Source organism: Nicotiana tabacum, chromosome 19 (genome assembly GCF_000715075.1).
Source record: "Nicotiana tabacum cultivar K326 chromosome 19, ASM71507v2, whole genome shotgun sequence".
Lineage (NCBI taxonomy): Eukaryota > Viridiplantae > Streptophyta > Magnoliopsida > Solanales > Solanaceae > Nicotiana > Nicotiana tabacum.
The window spans coordinates 76,918,444-76,939,595 of NC_134098.1; the positions used below are offsets into that span (position 1 = coordinate 76,918,444).

General features: G+C 35.9%; 1 protein-coding gene across 1 annotated transcript; it reads right to left on the reverse strand.

The window, feature by feature from the left end:
* Positions 1–17,560: 17,560 nt before the first annotated feature.
* On the reverse strand, positions 17,561–18,925 carry LOC107782748 (putative carboxylesterase 2). Its single transcript, XM_016603684.2, has one exon. The coding sequence runs from the start codon at positions 18,853–18,855 to the stop codon at positions 17,677–17,679; it is 1,179 nt and encodes a 392-aa protein (XP_016459170.2). The 5' UTR covers positions 18,856–18,925; the 3' UTR covers positions 17,561–17,676.
* Between the last annotated feature and the right edge of the window lie 2,227 nt (positions 18,926–21,152).

Consider the following 21,152-nt stretch of genomic DNA (forward strand, 5'->3'; position numbering starts at 1 on the left):
TAGGGTGCCAAGTAGCACCTTTTGACTTTTCAAACAAAATGGATATTTATATCCTTATCTCGTTTCTTTATTCAATTTTACAGAACACACAACCAAATAAGGCCCCTAAATTTACACTTAAGCTCTCTGCAAGAGTTTCAAACAAGATTATCATCCCGGGCACAGAATCAAGAAACGATAATATTAAAACGATCCCTGCGACGTAAGTATCGCTATATCGCCTCTCCTTTTCTTTGTAGTTTGAGTTTTGGATCATAGTTAAGAAAACGTGTACTTTCTGTATTTAGGTGTTTAAATATCAAGGAAGGTTGATAAATTCGTTTCCTAATAGTTAGAACTCACGGGAAGGTGATCGGAAGCCGTGAGTTCGAGCTATTCACTTGTAGCAGACTGTTTTGTGGATTGTTTTGTGTTGCTGTTGGGCTGCGTGTTTTACTACTGTTTTGTGGAGTTTTGGAGGAGTAAGGTTGTGGAGAAACACCACATAAATGCAGGGTGATGGGCTTGTCATTCGTCGTAATATTTTCGGGTCGCTTGACACTACTACGGTCGTCATTTTGTGTATGAAGAGATTGGGGTGTGTTGGGCTATTTTATAATATTTTGTGGTGTATATAAGGTTGAAATATAATGTATACATGTTGATATTGTTGTGTTTGGTGTTATATTGAATTTGAAGGAAGTAAGGATTATAGGGGAGATGCTGCCCGTTTTAATATAAAATATAAGCTTGTCGTTCGTTGTGCGATAGTTGTACCTTTCTTAACTTAATGATAGTATTATTATCATTGTTGTAGATTAAGGTACGAAGAGGCGAGTTCAACTTGGTGATTGGAAATATTGTGATAAGGCATGTTAAATCTATCGGAAGAGTGGGTTGCTCTAGTGGTAAGCACCCTTTACTTCCAACCAAGAGGTTGTGAGTTCGAGTCACCCCAAGAGAAAGGTGGGGAGTTCTTGGAGGGAGGGAGCCGAGGGTCTATCGGAAACAGCCTCTCTACCCTAGGGTAAGGGTAAGGTCTACGTACATACTTCCCTCCCCAGACCCCACTAGTTGGATTATACTGGGTTATTGTTGTTGTTGTATGTAAAAGCTATCCCTTCTTTCCTTTTTGGCATGATCCATATGATGCAAGAAATGAGCAAGTGCGCAACTTTCACAAATAATTCTATTCCTAGATGTACTAGGGTTGCCTATGTTCTTGATTCCCCATTTGTCCTACTATCATATCGTCTGTTCATGGGTCTCATAACATTCCGAGAGATCTTATTGACTTACTTCATCATGCATTGTATTCATTTATACATGTACATTGACCCATGACCAGATGACGTTATATTCGTATATAGTATATGTATATGGGGTATGGGGAAAGGTTATGGCGTTATATACGTACCACTACCTGATCAGCTGGTATACGTTGATGATTTCGCCCACAGTGGATGATATGATGGGATGCCCTCAGAGGCTTGATGATGTTATATACGTATATACTTAAACGCACATGCATGACATTATAAATATTTTCATGATTCACAGAGCTATTCAGACTTACATGTTGAGTTTCTTACTACATGTTTCTTTCATGCCTTACATACTCGGTACCTTATTTGTACTGACGTCCCTTTTGCCTGGGGACGCTGTGTTTCTTGCCCATAGGTCCCGATAGACAGGTTGAGAGTTCTCCTAGTAGCCTATCAGCTCAGCAGAATGTGTTTGTGCACTCCACTTGCTCCGGAGTTGCCTATTTGGTCAGTATGATTTGAATATGTATTGATTGGTATGGCGGGGCTCTGTCCCGACCTTTATGACATTTATGTACTCTTAGAGGCTTGTAGGCAGATAACATGTATATGGATACTTGTATGGCCTTATCGGCCTATGTCTTGAGTATACAAATGATCATGTCGGCCTTATAGGCCCGTATGTCACATGTATAAGTTTCTATATCATGTTGGGTCGTCCTATGTCTAGTATTCCCTTATGTTTTATTCGCGTTATCTCATGACGGCCCTTGTGGGCCACTTACCCATGATAATATAATACAAATGATCATGACGGCCCTTCTGGGCCACATACCTCGTATCTTTTGCAAAAGTTAAGGATTATGGGATCCACCAGAGCAAGTGTGAAGGGGTAAATGTAAACACTTAGATACCCCTCCACATGAGTGGTAATGTCCTCATCAGGACCAGGGACGACCCTTCTTTGTCCTCCCAATTGCAGTCCTCCCGAACTGTAGGAAGCGTATCCTCGGTAATGGAGCATATTGATCGCGTCCAATGCACACCTCAAAAGAGGTATGAAACGGTTGTTTGAAATAATAGAAACGCAACTAAGAGTCGGGGTCGAATCCATAGGGAGCTAAGATGGGAGTTAGGGGTATATATTTTAATTTGAGTGATTGAATTATCTAGATTGCACTTATACGCAAAGATTTATTTTCTATTTCTAATTTCTCTAAAGATTGCAAAATAAAGAAAGAAGACTAGAGAAAATTATTTTTGAGGTTTTTCCAAATTGATAAAAAGCCTAGGGTTGTGACCATTACCTAAGTATTTTCCATTTTGCATGATGGGATAAAGACTTTAATGCTTGTTTTATTGATTGTGGTATATTATAGCTATCAATTCTAAATTACCCACTCAATACCCTCGGTCAGAGAGTGGTTTTGCTCAATTTGGCTTTCTCAAGACCAAATGGGTATCACACAAAACAGTTAATAAAAGCTTAAGTCGGGTTATTATTATCTCTAGGTTGAACCCTTTAATTGGGTTAATCAATCTCTCGATTGACCCAATTCCTTGTTAGCTAAGTTATCCTAGACTAGGTCTCGCTTTCTCAAGTAGAGACTAAGTCAAATAGGCACGAACTAATATTTGCAATCATTAATTCCACAATTAAAGCATGAACTAAGCTAAATAAAAAGTATCCTATCATAAACAAGTACTAAATTAAATACCCATAAGGTTTACACACTAGGGTTGGGTTACAACCCTAGTAAAAATCTAGCTACTCATACTTGGGTTTGAAGAAAATAGAGAAGAAAGACTAATTAAACTCATAATGAAAGCTTAAAATGATTAAATCTATTTTAAATACACCAAAGCAAAGTAAACTTCCAAAAATGGTAAAGAAAAACGGCTATAGTAATTGCAAAGGTTCAAACTTGACCTAATTTTGTGAAACTCATCTATTTATACAAGGCTGAAAATCTCGGACAAAAATGCCCCTCGGGAGGTTCTACGACGCATAATTCCATATGCGGTCCGCAGATTTCTTTATCTGGTAGGAGCTGGAGTTCTGCGGCCACACAATTCTGAATAGCGGCCGCGAGACAACTTTTCTATGGTCCGCAGATTTAGAACTGCGGCTGCAAGGCACTCTTCTGCGGTCTGCAATATTAGAATTGCGACCGCAAGACAATCTTCTGCGGCCGCACAAATCTTGTGTGGTCCGCAATTCACTGAGGGTCTGGACTTGGTTTTTTTGCATTCTCTCTGATCTTGACCCTTAGCCCATCTTTTGCGGCTGCACAATTCATGTGTGGTCCGCAATTTGCACAAATGCCTACAGATTTTTCCTTCTTTGTTTGCGGCCGCATATGGAATTCTGCGGTCCGCAATTTCTTCTACGGCCACAGAATTCCTTCTGCGGACCGCACATTGTGTGCTTTTGTGTCATTTATTTCCTTGTGCTTAGATTGCTCCTTTTTTAGCCGAATTTCATCTCGGGGGCCCAACTTCCAGCATTCCTGTAATTTTGCACAATTTCATTAGTTTCGGGAACACAATTTAATGTTTTTAGACTAAAATAAAAGCTAAAAGGCACTAATAAGTAGTCAAAATCCCCACTTATCATATATGTACCTCCATATCTCCTCACCTCAGTCCCGTTGGCTGGAGGCTTTTTCGACCTTGAAGTTGTTTTCAATGGAGCAACCTCTCGGGATGAAGTTCTTCAGGGGAGGTTCCGTGGCCACTTTAGTTACAGTGTTACACCCTATACGTCCCAAGGTGACATAATGAATATAAGACTTGTTAATCATGATTTAAATGATTTTAAAGTCATAATATAGCTATATATGATGTTTGGATAGAAAATATGAAGTTTGGAAAAAATTGGATTAAAGTTGCGGAAACACCGACTAAGGATTTGCCCTGTAACAGAGCTTTTTGAGAAATATATTTCGTGTGTTATATGAGGTCTTTTTGGGATATATTATATACCAAATTGAATTTCTTGGAATGTAGTTTCCAACGCTCTTAACTATTCGTTCATACGATATCTGAATAAAACGATATAAGTGTCGGAAGATGGGCGAATCAGAGGGTGCCAAGCTAGCACCTTTTGACTTTTCAAAAGTTGATATATATTTTGTTAACTCATCTATCTCTCTTCATTTTTACATAGCATATGACCAAAGAACTCCATAAAAACGGTGCTTGAGCTCTCTAATAGTGCTTCAAACAAGACTATCATCTCGGACACGGAATCAAGAAGAGATAATATTAAAACGATCCCTACAACGTAAGTATCGCTATATCGCCTCTCTTTTTCTTTGTAGTTTGAGTTTTGGAATGTATTTAATAGTTAATAAAAATTCCTAATTTCTGTATTTAAGTTTTAAAATATCAAGAAAATTTCATAAATTCGTTTCCTAATAATTAGAACTCATGGGACGGTGATCGAAAGCCGTGAGTTCGAGTTATTTGACTTGTAGTGGACTATTTTGTGGGCTGTTTCATGTTGCCTTTGGACTGTCTATTTTTCTACTATTTAATGAAGTTTTGGAGGACAAATAGTGTGGTGAAATACCACATAATGATGGAATGGTGGGCTGGTCGTTCGTCGTTACATTTTTTTAAGTTGTTTGACACTACTTTGGTTGTCGTTTTATGTATGAAGTGATTATGGTGTTTGGGCTGTTTTGTGGTATATTGTGATGGAGATAAGGTTGGAAAATGATGCTTACATGTTGTTATTATTATGTTCTTGTTGTTGTTGGTATATGGTATTGGAGGAGGAGGGCCTAGTTACAGGGGATATGCTGCCCAAATTTACGTACTCGCCTTTACTCAACACTGAATTTGAATCTCCTTATTATGTGGTAGATTGGATTGAGTTGTTTGAATAATTTCTTGGAAGGTATTAAGGACTCAACAGAGTTAAGGTATGTTAAGGCTATCCCTTCTTTCTTTTTGGCATGATCTAAATGATACAAACGAAATGAGCAAAATACGCAACGTTTATAAATGACTCTATTCATAGAAATACTAGAGGTGTCTATATTCTTGATTCCCCATGTGAATTATTATTATATCCTCTATTCATGGGTCTCAAAAAAATACGTATTTGATAAAGTTTGTCCGAAAGGCATATTGATTTTATGATATTCGAGAAATCTTATCAACGTATTTCTTATACATTTCATGCATTTATACATGTACATTGACCCATGACCAGAAGGCGTTATATACGCATATATTATATGTATATGGGATATGGGAAAAGGTTAAGGTGTTATATACGCACCACCACCTGATCAGCTGGTATACGTTGATGATTTGCCCACAATGGCTGAGATGATTTGATGGGATGCCCTCAGAGGCTTGATGATGTTATGAACGCATATACCTATGTATAGTATGATATTTATATGCATATGCATGATATTATAATATTAAATGATTCACAGACCTATTCAGACTTATATGTCGAGTCTTTTACTCCATGTTTCTCTCATACCTATGATTTACTGATTTTCATTCCTTACATACTCGGTACTTTATTTGTACTGACATCCCTTTTACCTGGGGACGCTGCGTTTCATGCCCGAAGGTCCCGATAGACAGGTTGAGAGTTCTCCTAGTAGGCTATCAGCTCAGCAGAAGATGTTTGTGCACTCCACTTGCTCCGAAGTTGCCTATTTGGTCAGTATGATTTGAATATGTGTTGTTTGGTATGGCGGAGCTCTGTCCCAACCTTTATGATATTTATGTACTCTTAGAGGCTTGTAGACAAATGTCATATATACGGACACTGGTATGGCCTTATAGGCCAGTACGTAATATGTATAAGTCGGTATATCAAGTTGGGTCACCCTATAGTGAGTATTTCCTCATGTTTTATTCTACTTATCTCACGACAGCCTCTCCGGCTCAATTACCTATGATAGTATGATACGAAAGATACGTTACGTTGGTACTCGATTGAGTAAGGTGTCGGGTGACCGTCTTGGCCCATCGGTTTAGGTCATGACAAAAGTGGTATCAGAGCAGTTCTGTCCTAGGGAGTCTACAAGCCGTGTCTAGTAGAGTCTTGTTTATGGGTGTGTTGTGCACCACACTTATAAGCAGGAGGCTACATGTCATTTAGGACTGTCACTCTTTCTTCTTACTCTAGATCGTATGGTAGAGCTCAGCTATAAGAAATTCAAATTCCTAAATTCTATTTTATTCGTTATACAACGACATCTACATTCAGGAAGACAGTTGGTAAGAGATTGAATGTGGCTGTGGAAGAGTTGAGTCAGAGGAACTCGATTTTGCGACATGCTTATGTTGAGTAAATGTAAGGCCTTCAGTAGATATGTGAGTACTGCGACGTGTGAGCCTCTTGATAAGGAGCCCCAAGGCATGAATATCTATCTACCCCTATGGTAAAAAAAAAAAAGCAACGAGAGAATCAGAAAGTAGATACAAGTTTCAACAAGTAAAAGAAGTTATGTGAAGAAGGATACGAGGTACCCAGTTAGTAAAGATTATCTGTGTTTACAATTCAGGCAGAGAGATATAAGCATTCTAAGTTACTTTCAACAATAACAAAGATATATTCACTTGACAACACCTATTTCAGTTATGCCCCATGGGAGCTAACAAATATAATTTAAGAGAATGATGGGATATCAGCATCCAGCTAGGGTTAGAATAACCCAAAATTGTGGACGGATTGTTATCATTAGCTCACATTTCCGAGGGATATTACAAATGTAGTAATGGTTCTCCTTGTGAGACACCCAGATGGTGCACTCTAGAATAGTACAATCAGATATGAATACTAGAATGTTCAGAAATTTCAGAAGATTGGCATTGGAATCCTAGAATGGATAAATATTTACCTTTGTATGGCTCTCGTCCCTAGTAAAGAGAGAGTGTTAGGCGACCCGAGGAGCCAGTGAGTTGAATCAAGGGGGGCTAAAAGTGAAAGAATGTTTTGAAGAAGTTTTTATAATAAAGTGATAGACATAAATATTAGCAGGAGAATAAGAAGAAATTAAATGAAGTATTATGAGTAAGATGTGATAAATGGATGATAACGGTAAATCAAAATATGACAGGACTACAGATTCTATAGTCAAGTGAAGGAAAAGACAAGAAGTTACAGGCCTTGAGACAATAAAAGAGTATAAGCCATAAAGTCATGTCCCCATTTCGAGAAATGAGTTAGTGACTCATACATGATTACGAGAAGGAAAAGTTAGACCCTGGAGTAATAGAAATTAGTATGATCTAGTGAATATGATAAACTGAACATGAATTTGGGACCGAAGGATTTAATAATAGCTGACATCGTAAGAATTTCAGAGGTCGTATTCCGACGATAATTGAATGGACAACAGAAGAATAACTTTTAAAGGTCATTCAGGAAGACGTTTCCCTAAAACAAGCGCTGTGAGCAGAGTTAAGCTTAAGAGATTAAGTGTGCCAGTTATACTAGGTGTCACACTTGTGTGTAAGAAATTAAATTATCCCTGGTACAGAAGGGTTATCGTAAGGCAAGTAAGAGTCTGTGAAGATGTGAAAAGACGCCAAATATGAAGAGGTGAAACATTTATAGGTAAATCTTCATAGCAATAAATGTTAGTACTCCTCTAAAGGGTGAAGATGATGTGATATGGTATAGTAAAGGAAGAATGTGGTAGAAAGGCGAAAAGAATGAGATTGCATTTATTCAGATCCTACGGATATGATACGACTCCAGAACATTATGTAAGCATGATGACGGGGAGAGGCAGTAAGGGTTCCATCACTAGAAGTGCTTCCCAACACTAACTCTCATACAAAACACTCTTAATAAAGGAAGAAAGGAGGAAACAAGAATTGAAGACAAGTCTTGTTGGTGTGTCTAAAATGAACTAATTGCCTTCCCTTTTATAGGCAAAAAAGTCTTGGCCTCTTAGGTGTAAAAGAAGAAATACAACTTGTGCAAATGATGTTCACCACATAATGCAATATTTTTGGGTCCCAAAGAATATTGCCAACAAGATAGTGAGGGCAATTAAAAGCTACGGGAGCGGAATGCTACGGGAGCTATGCCAAGAGGGCGTCTTAATGCTACGGGAGCGAAAGGCTACGGGAGCCATGCCAAGGGCATCTTAAGGCTACGGGAGCGGCATCAAAAGAGCACATTGATGTGCTAACATGTGAAGGAAAGCTTCAGACGGACATGAAGGCCGTGAGGGTCATGGTGTGATTGACTAGTGTGTGTCAATCACAAAGTTAGACACCAGAGGGTGCAAGTGCGGAGGCACTTTCCAAGTGAACACCAAATGGAGGTGAAGTGCAGAGGCACGCTTGGAAGATACTTGGGGGAAAAGTGCATGGGGCACGACTCCTTTTGAGAAAGGACTTCGAGGAAGTCCAACCCACAGGACAAAGGGAGATGAAATGGGCATACCTGAGGGGGCAGATTCCGGGATGTCTTAAGCCATGATGTGTCATCGGGGACGATGACATTTTGAGTGTGGGAGGATGTCACAACTCGCATTTTGGAGTTGTGATTTCGACCAAGAATTGGTGAGAAAAGGTCCTTCTGATGGTCTGACGTAGAACTGTCTACTCTGGCAACTTGGGCTTTTTAATTTTAAGAATATAAGGGGGGTATAGGTGATGAAAGCTCCAATCTGCCTCCCCCATACATGCTGCCACCGAGCCGTATCGAACGAGCTACCTTGGGGGCGACCTCAAGGGCCTGCCTAGATGACTCAAAGGAGTGTCAAAGGTACCCATACGAGTTTGGAAAACTCTATGGGCAGCGCAATGCCTTCGGGCTAGCGTTAGGCATCAAAGTGGTGCTGGAGGTTCGATGTGTGGGACGGTCAGCCCCGCGAGCTGCCGAATGTTGGAACGAGACCTCCGTGCCAATTGGATACTTGATGCACCTGTCATAGGGGCATCATGTGTCGACTTGTAAGCATGGCTTGGGTTCAACCATGCAAGCAAGGGCCCGTTGGCCTAAAGGTGCAGTTGTGGGGCGACACTGCACTATTCGGGATGGAAGCGTGTCGCGAGGGCAATGTATGGGCATGGCACGAAAGACGCGCATGACAATGGCCAAGGGCTAAAGGTTGCCTTACTCGGGCGAAGCACGAACTAGTCGCGGATGCACTAGGCGAGTGTCAAGCTTGAGCATTGGGCTGTGCACGCGGGAGCGATGCTCAGTCTTGGGCGAAGGACAAGACATGTCCTAAGCCAATCCCTCAGGGCGCGCATGGATTGTGATCCTAAGATGAAGCGCCACGACATGTCTAGGGCCAAGGGCCTAGACATCTTACGGGCAGCACAAGTTGGGGGGAGCCTACGGGCGAGTCCCACCAACAGGCACAGGATCGTGCTTGGAAATCCTGGGATAGGAAACATGCTGGCCTGCAGCGAGGGGAACTGCAGGCGCCGCACGGGCGAGCAGGTGCCGTTACCCAATGTGGATTTTATTACCCAAAATATTGGTCATAATTGTAAAGGTTCACGTGAGAGAGGAGGCAGCTGTTACTACATATTTCTTTTGAGTGGATTGGTCTTTACTTGTCAAAAGGAATTCTGATTAAGTGAAAACTTAATTTCAATTGCTTGTGGGGGCTATGACGTTCAAAACGTTTTTGGGCTGAATGGCAATTGTATTGCCTGCTGGTATTAACCTATCCATTACATATAGGAAAATATATTTTATTTTGTAGTTTAAAACAAAATAAGTGGAGTAAACCAAAGAAATTAACACTTCGTTAGTTTTCTGCCTTACTTTTGGTTTATGAGCCGCCAAGTTTAGTGCGTGGGTACTATTTCTTCTCCTTTTGCATGTATATTACAACGTATAACTAAGATTTTTTGTTTATTGAATAAATTGTTGCTGCAAAGATAGTTTGTTTATTGAAATTATTGAAAATTCTTAATGTTTTGTATGTATGAGATGATATCATACATGGATTAAGAATTTATGATTAATAAATACGTACTATCGAAATAGCTTATTTATTTGAAATCATTGAAATTTTAGTAAAGCTTTACATGTGAGATAATATCATGTATAAATTGAGAATAATGTGATATATAAATAGTTATCACCAAGGTGATTTATTTGTTTGGGATCGTTGAAAATTCTTAATAGCTTTATACATTTGTGATTATGTCCGTACATGGATTGAGAATTATGATTAATAAATAGGATCTATTAAAGTAGTTTATTTATCCGAGTCATTGAAAAAGTACTCAATATACCATGTGAAAATTGTCTTTGATAAATGTAAGCTAGTGTTAGTGATTTATCTAACCAAAAGAGATTACCTTAGTAACACTAAATTAATTCATGAGAAGGGATATTAAGGTTTCATCCAAAAGAAAGAATATTTAATATCTCGGATTCTCATGTGTATAAATCAAGAGGACAATTTGTAGCAAGAGAAAATTAATTTTGTATACCTTACGCAAAAGGAAGGAAATAAACTATGTATTGTGCTCATAGAATAATTATAAGGAGAATAGAAAGCATAATTATATTTATTTTAATCCATGAGAATGCCTAAAACGGTTAATCTCTGAATTTGGTCATGGATTTGGAGGTTATGAATATGACAAACTCCAATAGACCTAAAATTTAGTAGATCCATTAAAAACGACCTGGTGAGAAACACTCATTGCTATGCAGTGAATCACGTTGTTTTCTGGTGTTTCGAGGTCTTCTAGATGGGGTTTTAAGGAGCTTATTGGATTAAATAAGCTTTAAATATGAAAATCATTCATTATATATCGGTTTTATTTGTGTTAAATCTGGAACATGATTACACATGATGATTTAACTTAATATGATATATGGAAAGAATGTAAATCACATTTGTTGAATCTTAAATTTGCCTAAAAGACTTATTCGAATTTGGTCTAGTTTTTGTGATCATCATCTCTAATTGATTTGAAATTTGGTGGGTTCATCGGAAACGACCTGATAAGAAATACTCACTGCTATGCAGTGAATTATGTCGTATTTCGGCAGTTCAGGGTCATTTAGATAGTTTTTTGGCAATTTACGGGATTCAAATATAATTTAGATATAAAAGTCATTCCTTTATGTCAGTCTTATTTTGTTAAATCTAGAACATGATAACGCATGTTTATTTTACATGAACTGATATATGGTTGGAATGTATGCCATGTTTTAAATTCCTAAAAATGCTTAGATGGTAGCTTTTCAAAATTGGTTGTTGTTTTGAAGATCATCACTTTTATGATCTCCAATTGACTTGAAATTTGGTAAGTCTATCGGAAAACTCCAGAAAATAATACTTGATGTATGCAGTGAATAACATTGATTTAGTGTTTCATGACTCTCTAGATGGGTTTTAGAGCATTTTGTGAATTTTAAAATTTAATTCTTAGAGAAAATTTCATGGTTGTGATCAAGTGGTGATAGGAATTAACCCATATGGTCTCCACTATTTATTTATAGTGAGATAATAAATTTATGCGTCGACTTTAGGTCTTCCTCCATATCGGATAGATTTATTATGAACTGAGTATAATTACTAGTGGTTGATAACATGTATTGACTCTCCATCTAAGTTCACACGTTGAATCAATTTTGTAATTATAATACAACCATGATTTAGTGGTGATAGAATTATATTTCTATGGTCTTCCACTATTAATTTCAAGTGAGTGTAAATTTACGCGTCGACTTTAGGTCTTCCTCTATATCGGATAAATTTATTGTTAGCTCACTAGGTGAAATATTAGTTATTGATATCATGTACTTACTCTCCATCTGCGTATACATGTTGGATCAATGGAACTAGAACTATTAATTATGATGTTTACTTGGCTTAAATTAACAGTATACTCTCCATCTGAGTTGGGTCTGTTTTAATTTATTGGAGTGAATGATCTAGCATTATATGTATATGTTGCATGAGTAGTTCTTTTTCCATCAAAATTTGCTATTCAAGGTGCATGAATATATGTGTGTAGTGCGTTTAAAATTTTCATATTAAATGGTTATATACAATTGACTAAAAATAACAGTTTTCTCTCCATCTGAGTTGGTTATGTTTCTTTTTGGATTGTATAATTCTTGTATTATATTATATACTTTGCACGAATAATAACTCTTTTCCCATCGAAATTTATTATTCGAGATGCATGTATGTATATATATTGAATGAAGTCTGAATTTTACTATTCAATGTTAATTGACTTATTTTGATCTATTTAATGTTGTATATCTCAACTCCACAATGATTTCATGTAGTTTGTCGTATCACTAGTAAAAAATTTCCTTTGGTTGTGATAAGACATTAATTTGATGGATGCCATGTATGTACAATTTGCAATAAGGAATTTAATTCCGGATTTTAGGCAAAATAAGAGATAGATATCTAGTTTATTTTCGAACTCTTACATTATTAAGCTTGATAAATATTTTATCTCTTGTGGTACATGGATGCATGGCCTTGTTATTGTTAATGTCTCTCCTGAACTGAATAATATTAGTCTACCTTATAAGAGAAAATGTTCTTCAAAATTGAGTAAAACTTATCTGTGCACTTGCATCTTAAGTCATAATTACCTGGATAAAATTTCGGTTGGTCAATGATGAACCTTGAGGTTCATTGAAAGTATAGGCACTACCAACTTATAGACCCTATTTAGAAGGAAATATGATTAAGAGATATTTCTGCTCCAAAGGAAAGAGAGCTGGTGATAAGTTAGAACTAATTTATTTTTGATTGTGTTATCTAATGAACACATAGGTAAGAGGTGGTTTTGAGTATTTTTATGATATTCATAAATGATTACTCAAACTATGAATATATTTATTTGATGCACCATAAGTCTGAATGCTTTGAATAATTTCAGAATTTTAAAGCTTAATATGGAGAAGCACCATGAAAATATATTAAATTACTACGATCTGATCGTAGTAATTTAATAGCACTTCTCTACAAAGTTCATTAGTTACTTATCAAAATAGAAGATTATATCTCAATTGTCCATACCAGATACTCCATAATAGAGCGGTGTAGTAGAGAAAAGAAATAGGACTCTTATGGAGATGTTTAGATTAATGGTGAGTTATTCCGATTTATTTCTTTTTCGTTATGGATATGCCTTAGAAACTACAATTATATTCTAATTTTAGTTCTTTCTAAGTCAGTATCTTGGACCCCATAGAACTGTGGACTTAACATAAGTCAGGTATGCGGCAAGTTCGGATATGGAACTGTCCAATACATATACTGAAAGGGAAAACGGATAAAATGAAATCAAGGACGAATGTATGCGCGTTTATTGGATATCCAAAGGAACGAAAGGAGGTTTATTTTATTTTCTTAAAGGAAAGAAGGTAATTTCTAGCACAAATACAGGAACTATAACAGGATTATTTAGTAAACTATGTTCTTAGATGTAAACTAGTTTTACAGGAACTAAGCAAAGAAATAATTTGTGAATCATCTAAAATTCAGGTGCTCAAGAACATATAACTTTATATGTCGGAATTGACGTTCCATTGCATTTAAGTATTAGGAGAAACGTTAATAGACAAAATTTACTACCTTCAAGTAGTGGGAGTAATATTGAGCAGAGAACACTATAAAAGAAATCATTAATATTTTAATACCGCAAGGTAATGAAGATGATATCAGTAATACTTCGTCGTAGTGGGAGACGAGTAAGAAAAATCATAGTTTGGTATGTACTCTTGGGAGAGTTTCATAACAAAGATCCCTGAAGAGCTTAATACCAAACTAGTTAGTTACGACAAAGCACTACTAGACAAAGATTGCATTTGAAAATAACTTGGCAAGTTCCTTGTAGCCAAAGCTTATTGGCAGAGACTTTTAATAGTCTTGCAAAAGGATAGTTGTGAAAGTTATAGATGCATGGTTATGAGTCTAAGTGGGAGATTATAGGGTATATACTATTAACCATGCATTTAGATATAGTATATTCTAATAATTGTCATGGTTAAAAGTGTGAGTGGGAGATTGTTGTGATATATACTATTAACCATGGATTTTGGTTTGGATATAGTATTTATTATGGAACAATTGTTTATTCAATTTTAATAAAGTTTTAAATAGATCATATATTCGTTTGTGTCCTTTACTTATATAGTAGATGATTTAGTGTATAGAGTTTAGCTTATACACGGAAGATTAAATTATCGGTTCTTATAAGTATAAAGATCATGTTCACAATCTACTGATGGAATTGGACAAACCATCTGGAATGATTGTAGCACAAGATTAAATATAATTTATCTTGATTATGAGAATGGTTTAATTCTGACTTCTTGTGCTAGTACATTTTGTATGTATTGAATGAACCAAGTAGAGATAAGTATTTTATACTGACTTAATAAAATAAACTCTCTAACCATTAAATGTACTTATACTCTTAATCTTGATATAATTATTATTAGTTGTGTATATTATTATTGTTTAGATTTATTAAAAGGCGAGGTCCTTTCGTGGGTCAATATGCCTGGTAAATTGGATAATAATAATGTACATTGGCGAAGTAATAGTTAGTTGATAGAATCCATATCTCGGTCTAGAGATTGATGATACACCTTTATGAAAACTTATAAGTTTTCATGTGTAAACCATGCGGGTGGATTTTATATCCGTCACATGAAATAAGTTAAGCGAAAGTCCAAAGGAAATAATCAATGAATTAAATTGTTAGCAATTTAATTTATTTGATTAGTATCTGAATATTAACATGGGGAGTTAAATAAGGTTTAATGGAAGAATTTCGAAATTGAACTGAGGAGTGCAGTTATGAATTTTTAGTGGAATAATTCGTAATTTATTATGGTAGTATTAATTCGGATATTTCGAATTAAGTCCATAATAGGAAGCCTCGCTAATTAAATATTATGGTCCTGCTGTGCCCGAATAATTAAGAATTAAATAAAATTATATTTCTTGGTGGAAAAGGAAGACCCTACAGGTTTAGGAAAATGTTTTAAACCCTAAAACCTGTGGCTATATAAAGGGGTCTTATTCCATAAGGAGGCTATGGGTTTTACTACACGGTTTTCCTTGAAGAAATTCGCCCACACGAATTTCGCTAATTTCGGGCATTATTCGGGTCACACAGCAGAAGACTGTGGAACTGGAGGACGGGCTCGTGGACGATTTCGCTCTTACTTGAAAGCTCTTTTCGCGATCACAGTCACGCTTCAAGAGATAAGTATCGATTTTATGTTCGATTAAAATCTGTGATTATGTGTTGTTTATATTACATGCAAGTGATCCTGGCTATTTACTTCCGCTGTTTATACCTGTTTCCCATCAGCTTTGTCCCCAGTAATGCCAAAATAAAGTGAAAATACCTTTGAAGAAGTGAAGAAAAGAAGTTGACTAAGGATAATGTATAATAATTAGGGAGTTCGGAAGCTCGATCGAATATCGAGCTCGATTTTACCCGAATACAATACTACTTGAAACTTGTTCCAGTTAGGCACTTCTTGCTGAGTTGGCACATAGAGCGAGTTTTGCCAATTTAGACGTGTGAAGAGCAAAAAAAAATAGATTTTTTGTTTTTTCCCCTATTTATTTCCTTCTTCTTCTTCTTTTTGCTCTCCACCACCATTTCCACCATTGTCTCCTCCACTTTTACCATTATTGTGCCTCCACCATTGATTTAGCTTGAAAGTTTGAACAACAATTGTCTGTGTTGATTGAAACTAAAGTGAGATCATGTTCTTCATTTGAAATCGAAACATCATTAATGGGGTCTTTAGAAAGCTTGAAGGTTTAAAATGGGTTACTTGATTTGATAAAAATTTGAGAAATTAATGTTGGGGTTGTCTTCGGGTCGTCGTGGGGAATCTTTAACTGAAGTTATAACAAATTTGGAGGAGTTTCTCTTAAAATTTTGGATTAAAATCATGGTCGGAACAAAAATACACGTGAAGATCTGATTTCTAGAACACCGATGTGTCCTTTTAAAAAAAAATAATGTTATCCTTTTCTGATTGGGTGTAAATTAAGATTTACTTTTCTTTCTAGAATGTAATTTTTATTTTATTTATTAAATAGATTTAACATAGTTTTTCCTTTTTTTAACTCAAAATGATATATGTCCTCATTTTATTCGTCATTTGTCACGTCAGCAGCAAGTATATTGCACACACTTTGTAAGTTTCGCTAATTGTCAAAACAATGTCTAATTGGAATAAAGTTCGGGTAGTTTAAATAAAAAAATTGTGCCAACTCTAAGTATGCTCAGCCATTTTAAAAAAGAGAAATTTTTTACACATAAAAAATATTCTTAAATCATGTATGGCTTTTATGATTATACGAAGTATATATATTAATGATAAAATAAAAACTTAAAATTAAATTTTTTTTCTAAATTTGAATATGTTTTTTAACAACTAAAAAGAAATTAGTGCTATATAAAATAGAACGATAAGAAAATTGGTCTCCAGTATCTACCAGATTACTAGCTAGTAATATTTTCATTTGCTTAATGCTTTCTTTGTTTCCAAATATTGAACGTGTTAAGTTAATCAACAACTTCGGATATTATTCTTTCTTTGCATTTTTATAAAAAATTGCGAAGCAAAGTAGAGTAGAGCAGCAAAACGACCGATTCCTATCACGGTGATAGCAGAATAACCGAAGTTATTTAGAAACAGAGAACTAAAAGCAAGAAAGACTAGATTTTACCAAAATGGGCCGATGCTACTGCAAATGGAGAAATGTCAAAGTAATTGCCAAGTGCATTGTCGCAACAAATAGAAGAACAAGATGTAGGGCGATATTTCAAGAAGGAATGCCGAGTCAAGCTCAAATTTGACATCAATCTCAGGTTTTACACCCGTTTGATCGATGTTGATACATGCTTTAATATGAAAAAATCTAGTTATGGTTGAAAACTCAACGATGATGAAGCAATAATTTTCCAGCCTCTTTTCTTCTGCTCTTTTGCAACCCCAATATAATCTTAACAAATATTGGAGGGTTTTACCTCCTAATTATTATCATGCATGTTTTCCTTTATGCTCCTTTTGGCAATTATTGTCATAGTACCTGAGACATACTTTCATTGTCAATCCATTTTCATCAACAAAAAAACAAATCATTGTCAGTTTTCTCACCATAATAAATATGAATGTTATTTTTACTTTAATTAAGAGCTGGTATGGTCCATTGAATATTTGACTACCTACCACCACTCATACTCATCTTCTCCACACATGAATGCCGTTAGGTGCTTATTTATTCATTGTGGTTATTGATATGTTGCATAATCAATAATGTTATTCAGCTACCCTTCCATGGAACAACTGTAAATTAAATTACTAAAAATTAACCAACACATACCAGTATACAGCAGTACTAATACCTATCAGTCCTATCATGATACACATTTAAACGATTCTACTGCTTTAATTTCAACTTGATTTATATGTACATATGCAAAAAAGATTAAATGCAAATATGATTAAACTCGTGCTGAATTCACTAACTTTGAATCCTAAATTCACTTGTTGCGAAGAATCATCATAAACCAAGAAGTCGACCACCGATTTCATCAAGACCTTGGCTTTCTCGGAGGTTTGGTTATATAAATGGAAGACATGATCCTCCCCTTCTATCTCCTTTATTCCAACTTCACCTTTCCACCCACTTTTCTTCAGCGTTTCGTAATAAGTCCAAGCCCTGTCTCTCAAAAAATCTTTGCCTGCAGTACAAACTAAAATCTTGGAGCAATTCAACTTCGACAGCAACCTAGGATGAGCTGCTGGATTGAATCTTGGATCATAAATCCCAGTGGTTTTTGGGCATAAATACGTCCAAAGTGTATCGGGCTTATCGTTGCCAAAATAGGGATCAACAAGTATCATTCCAACTATGGAAGGGAGAAAATGACTTTCCTCACTTGCCCGATCCATCATGTTATGAGCAATATTAGCCCCAGCGCTATCACCGGCCAGAAAAACTCGTGAAAAATCGGCATGTTCTTTGAGCCAAGGCTCTGTCCCTTGCTCAACCCATTTCATTACAGCCCAAGAATCATCATAACACGCTGGGATTGGGTGCTCTGGTGCTAATCTGTAATCAATGGATACAGCAACTGCATTACTCTCAGCTGTTAGTTTGTGAAGGTAGCTATCATACATGGGAGAAGAAGCTGACCCAGTGCAAAATCCGCCCCCGTGAATGTAAATAAGCAGAGGAAATTTCTGGTTTTTTCCACTGATTTTGGGAAGGTAAAGACGCGCTGATACGTTCTGTTCAGGCAAAATGGTTACATCTTTGGATTGGACCCCTGTTTCGGGATTGTACGATGGAGGCACAAACTTGGCCGCTTGATACCTGTGAATAGTTCCATCAGTATCAACCTTAAAAAAGGGATAGAAGTTCTGAGCTTTCCCCGCAGTCGAACTGATATATAGGCAAATAATCAGAAATGGTAAAGGAAAACGAAGATGAGTCAAATTTTGTGCCATTGTGTTATTAAAGGAGACGAGTGGACGGGCATTCCAACTGCAGTAGATTTTATTGAACTTGTTTGTGACCCGAGTACTGAGGTGTGGTGGAATAATCGCGCGGCAGATTTGGTACCACATATCATTAATGAAAAAAATGAAATATCTAAATTAAAGAATTTTGAAATATTATAACAATGTCTTTTTAGAAACATGTCATATAAAATGGAATGGCTATTGATAAAGGTTCCCAATTGTTGAATGAGATAGGGTGTACATGGATCGGGTTGGTTCGGATTTTTTTAAAATCAAACCAAACCAATTATATCGGTTTGGATTGGTTCGGTTTTGTCGGATTTTTTGTTACATGAATATTATTTCAATCTTGCATTATTAAAGTTATAGATAAAATTTTGATAAGTGAATATATGCTTACTAAAAATTAATAAAAAAATAACAAACATATGATCTATTAAAGTGATCTTATGGGAGAATTTTTCTTAGTAACACATAATAGTTTATTTTTTTAGTCGTCTACCAATAATATTTGGTTGATGTACGCTTTCAGGGTTACTCTAGCGTTGAACACCCTCCACTTCCAACCAAGAGATTGTGAGTTCGAGTCACCCCAAAAGTAAGGTGAGGAGTTCTTGGAGGCAGGGAGCCGATGATCTATCGGAAACAGCCTCTCTACCCCAGGGTAGGGGTAAGGTCTGCGTACACACTACCCTCCCCAAACCCCACTAGTTGGATTATACTGGGTTGTTGTTGTACGCTTTCAGGGTTAACCAAATATAATAATTAAACATAAAAATCAATATGATACCTAAATAATGATATGTTATATGTAATTTTAGATTATCGAAATGCCACTTCAAATTCGAAAAACATATAATAAATCTTGACATATGAATATGAAAGAACAAAGAGATGATTGACGCATTTCAATAATACATAATAAGAAAGTGATACAATCTATTATTTAAAGTAAATAAAAATGAATGCACTTTATAGTTCTATTAAATATTATGTCCCGTGAGAGGATCTCAAATATTTCTAGATATATTTTAATTAAAATTATCTATTTATATGTCGGTTTGGTTTGTTTTTTTTTACTTAATACCAAATCAAATCAAACCAAACCTAGTCGAGTTTTTTAATCGATTTGATTTGACTTTTCGGTTTGGTTCGGTTTTTCGGTTGGATTTGTACGCTAGCCTAACCTTCTGCGTTAATTTCCTCTTTTCTGCTTTAGAGTTTAGTCGCATGCTCTTCACTAGATCTGAGACTTTTCTTATTAAAAATTTGAATAAATTGCACCTTTATCTAAGAAGATTTGTTTAACATATCAAGTATTCCTTTTAATAGTAATTCTTACACATTGTAGTTTGTATTGTTAATGCTGTTGAACTGAAAAGGACAATAAGAATTCAGGAATATATTCTCTTTCACCATTCACCAGTATGTTACTTCATATAGAAAATTAATGATCTATAACACCATTCTACCTTTTTTCTCTTCGACCGATTCAAATATGTTCATCAAAGCTTCTAGCTAATCCCATAATAATCTTCACAATTAATGTAGTGTTCTACTTCCTATTACTCATCGTACATATTTTCCTTTATGCTCTTTTTGACTATTATTTTCATAGTACCTGGGACAGTGGGACATAATCAGTAGAGCTAAGGGGGGTTTAACCGAACCTTGGTCGAAAAATCACAATGTGCAAATAGAGTAAAATTGATCCTTTTTTATTATATGTGAGCTGTAGAATCCTCTTGACATGAAAAACAATTTAAATATAATAGTAAAGGGGGTTCAAATTTTGTTTTTGTCATAGATTCAAATGTCATCCGTGACATAGTAGAATTTTTCTTGAATCCACTTTATAAATTTCTAGTTTCGCCAATCGGACATGATTCAATTCATAAGCATCAATCCATATCTCCTTTTACCATATAATAATAATGGAAGTTATATTTACTTAGTTTAACAGCTGGCATGGAGTAAATATTACTTTCACCACCTACTACTCATACTCATATATTCTCCACACATGAAAGTCGTTAGGTGATTATTTATTTAATGTGGTTGTTGATATGTTGAATAGTGTTAGTGTATCAACTACTGCCACGGACGTCAATGTATCATATATCACTATCCAAGACGTAGCATCACAATTTATCTTTTTCACATTTTCAAAAGTTCTCCCGGCTTTATTTTTTCAAGTGATATCACATTTCTGTTAGTCCCGCCAATATTGCTGTATTTATAAATAATAATTCTGGGAAATATAAGTTATCGTAATGAAACAGTAATTAATTCGAGCCCACTGAATTCACAGTGTTTCCTTAAGGAATTTAATCCCGTCCTAGTACCCAAGGTTATGGATTATTTTCTCCCAGGATAGAACGAATCACACACTGGTGTAGCGG

Excerpts from the sequence above, each read along its gene's own strand:
- LOC107782748 (XM_016603684.2), bottom strand. The coding sequence starts at position 18,855 with ATGTGGTACCAAATCTGCCGCGCGATTATTCCACCACACCTCAGTACT.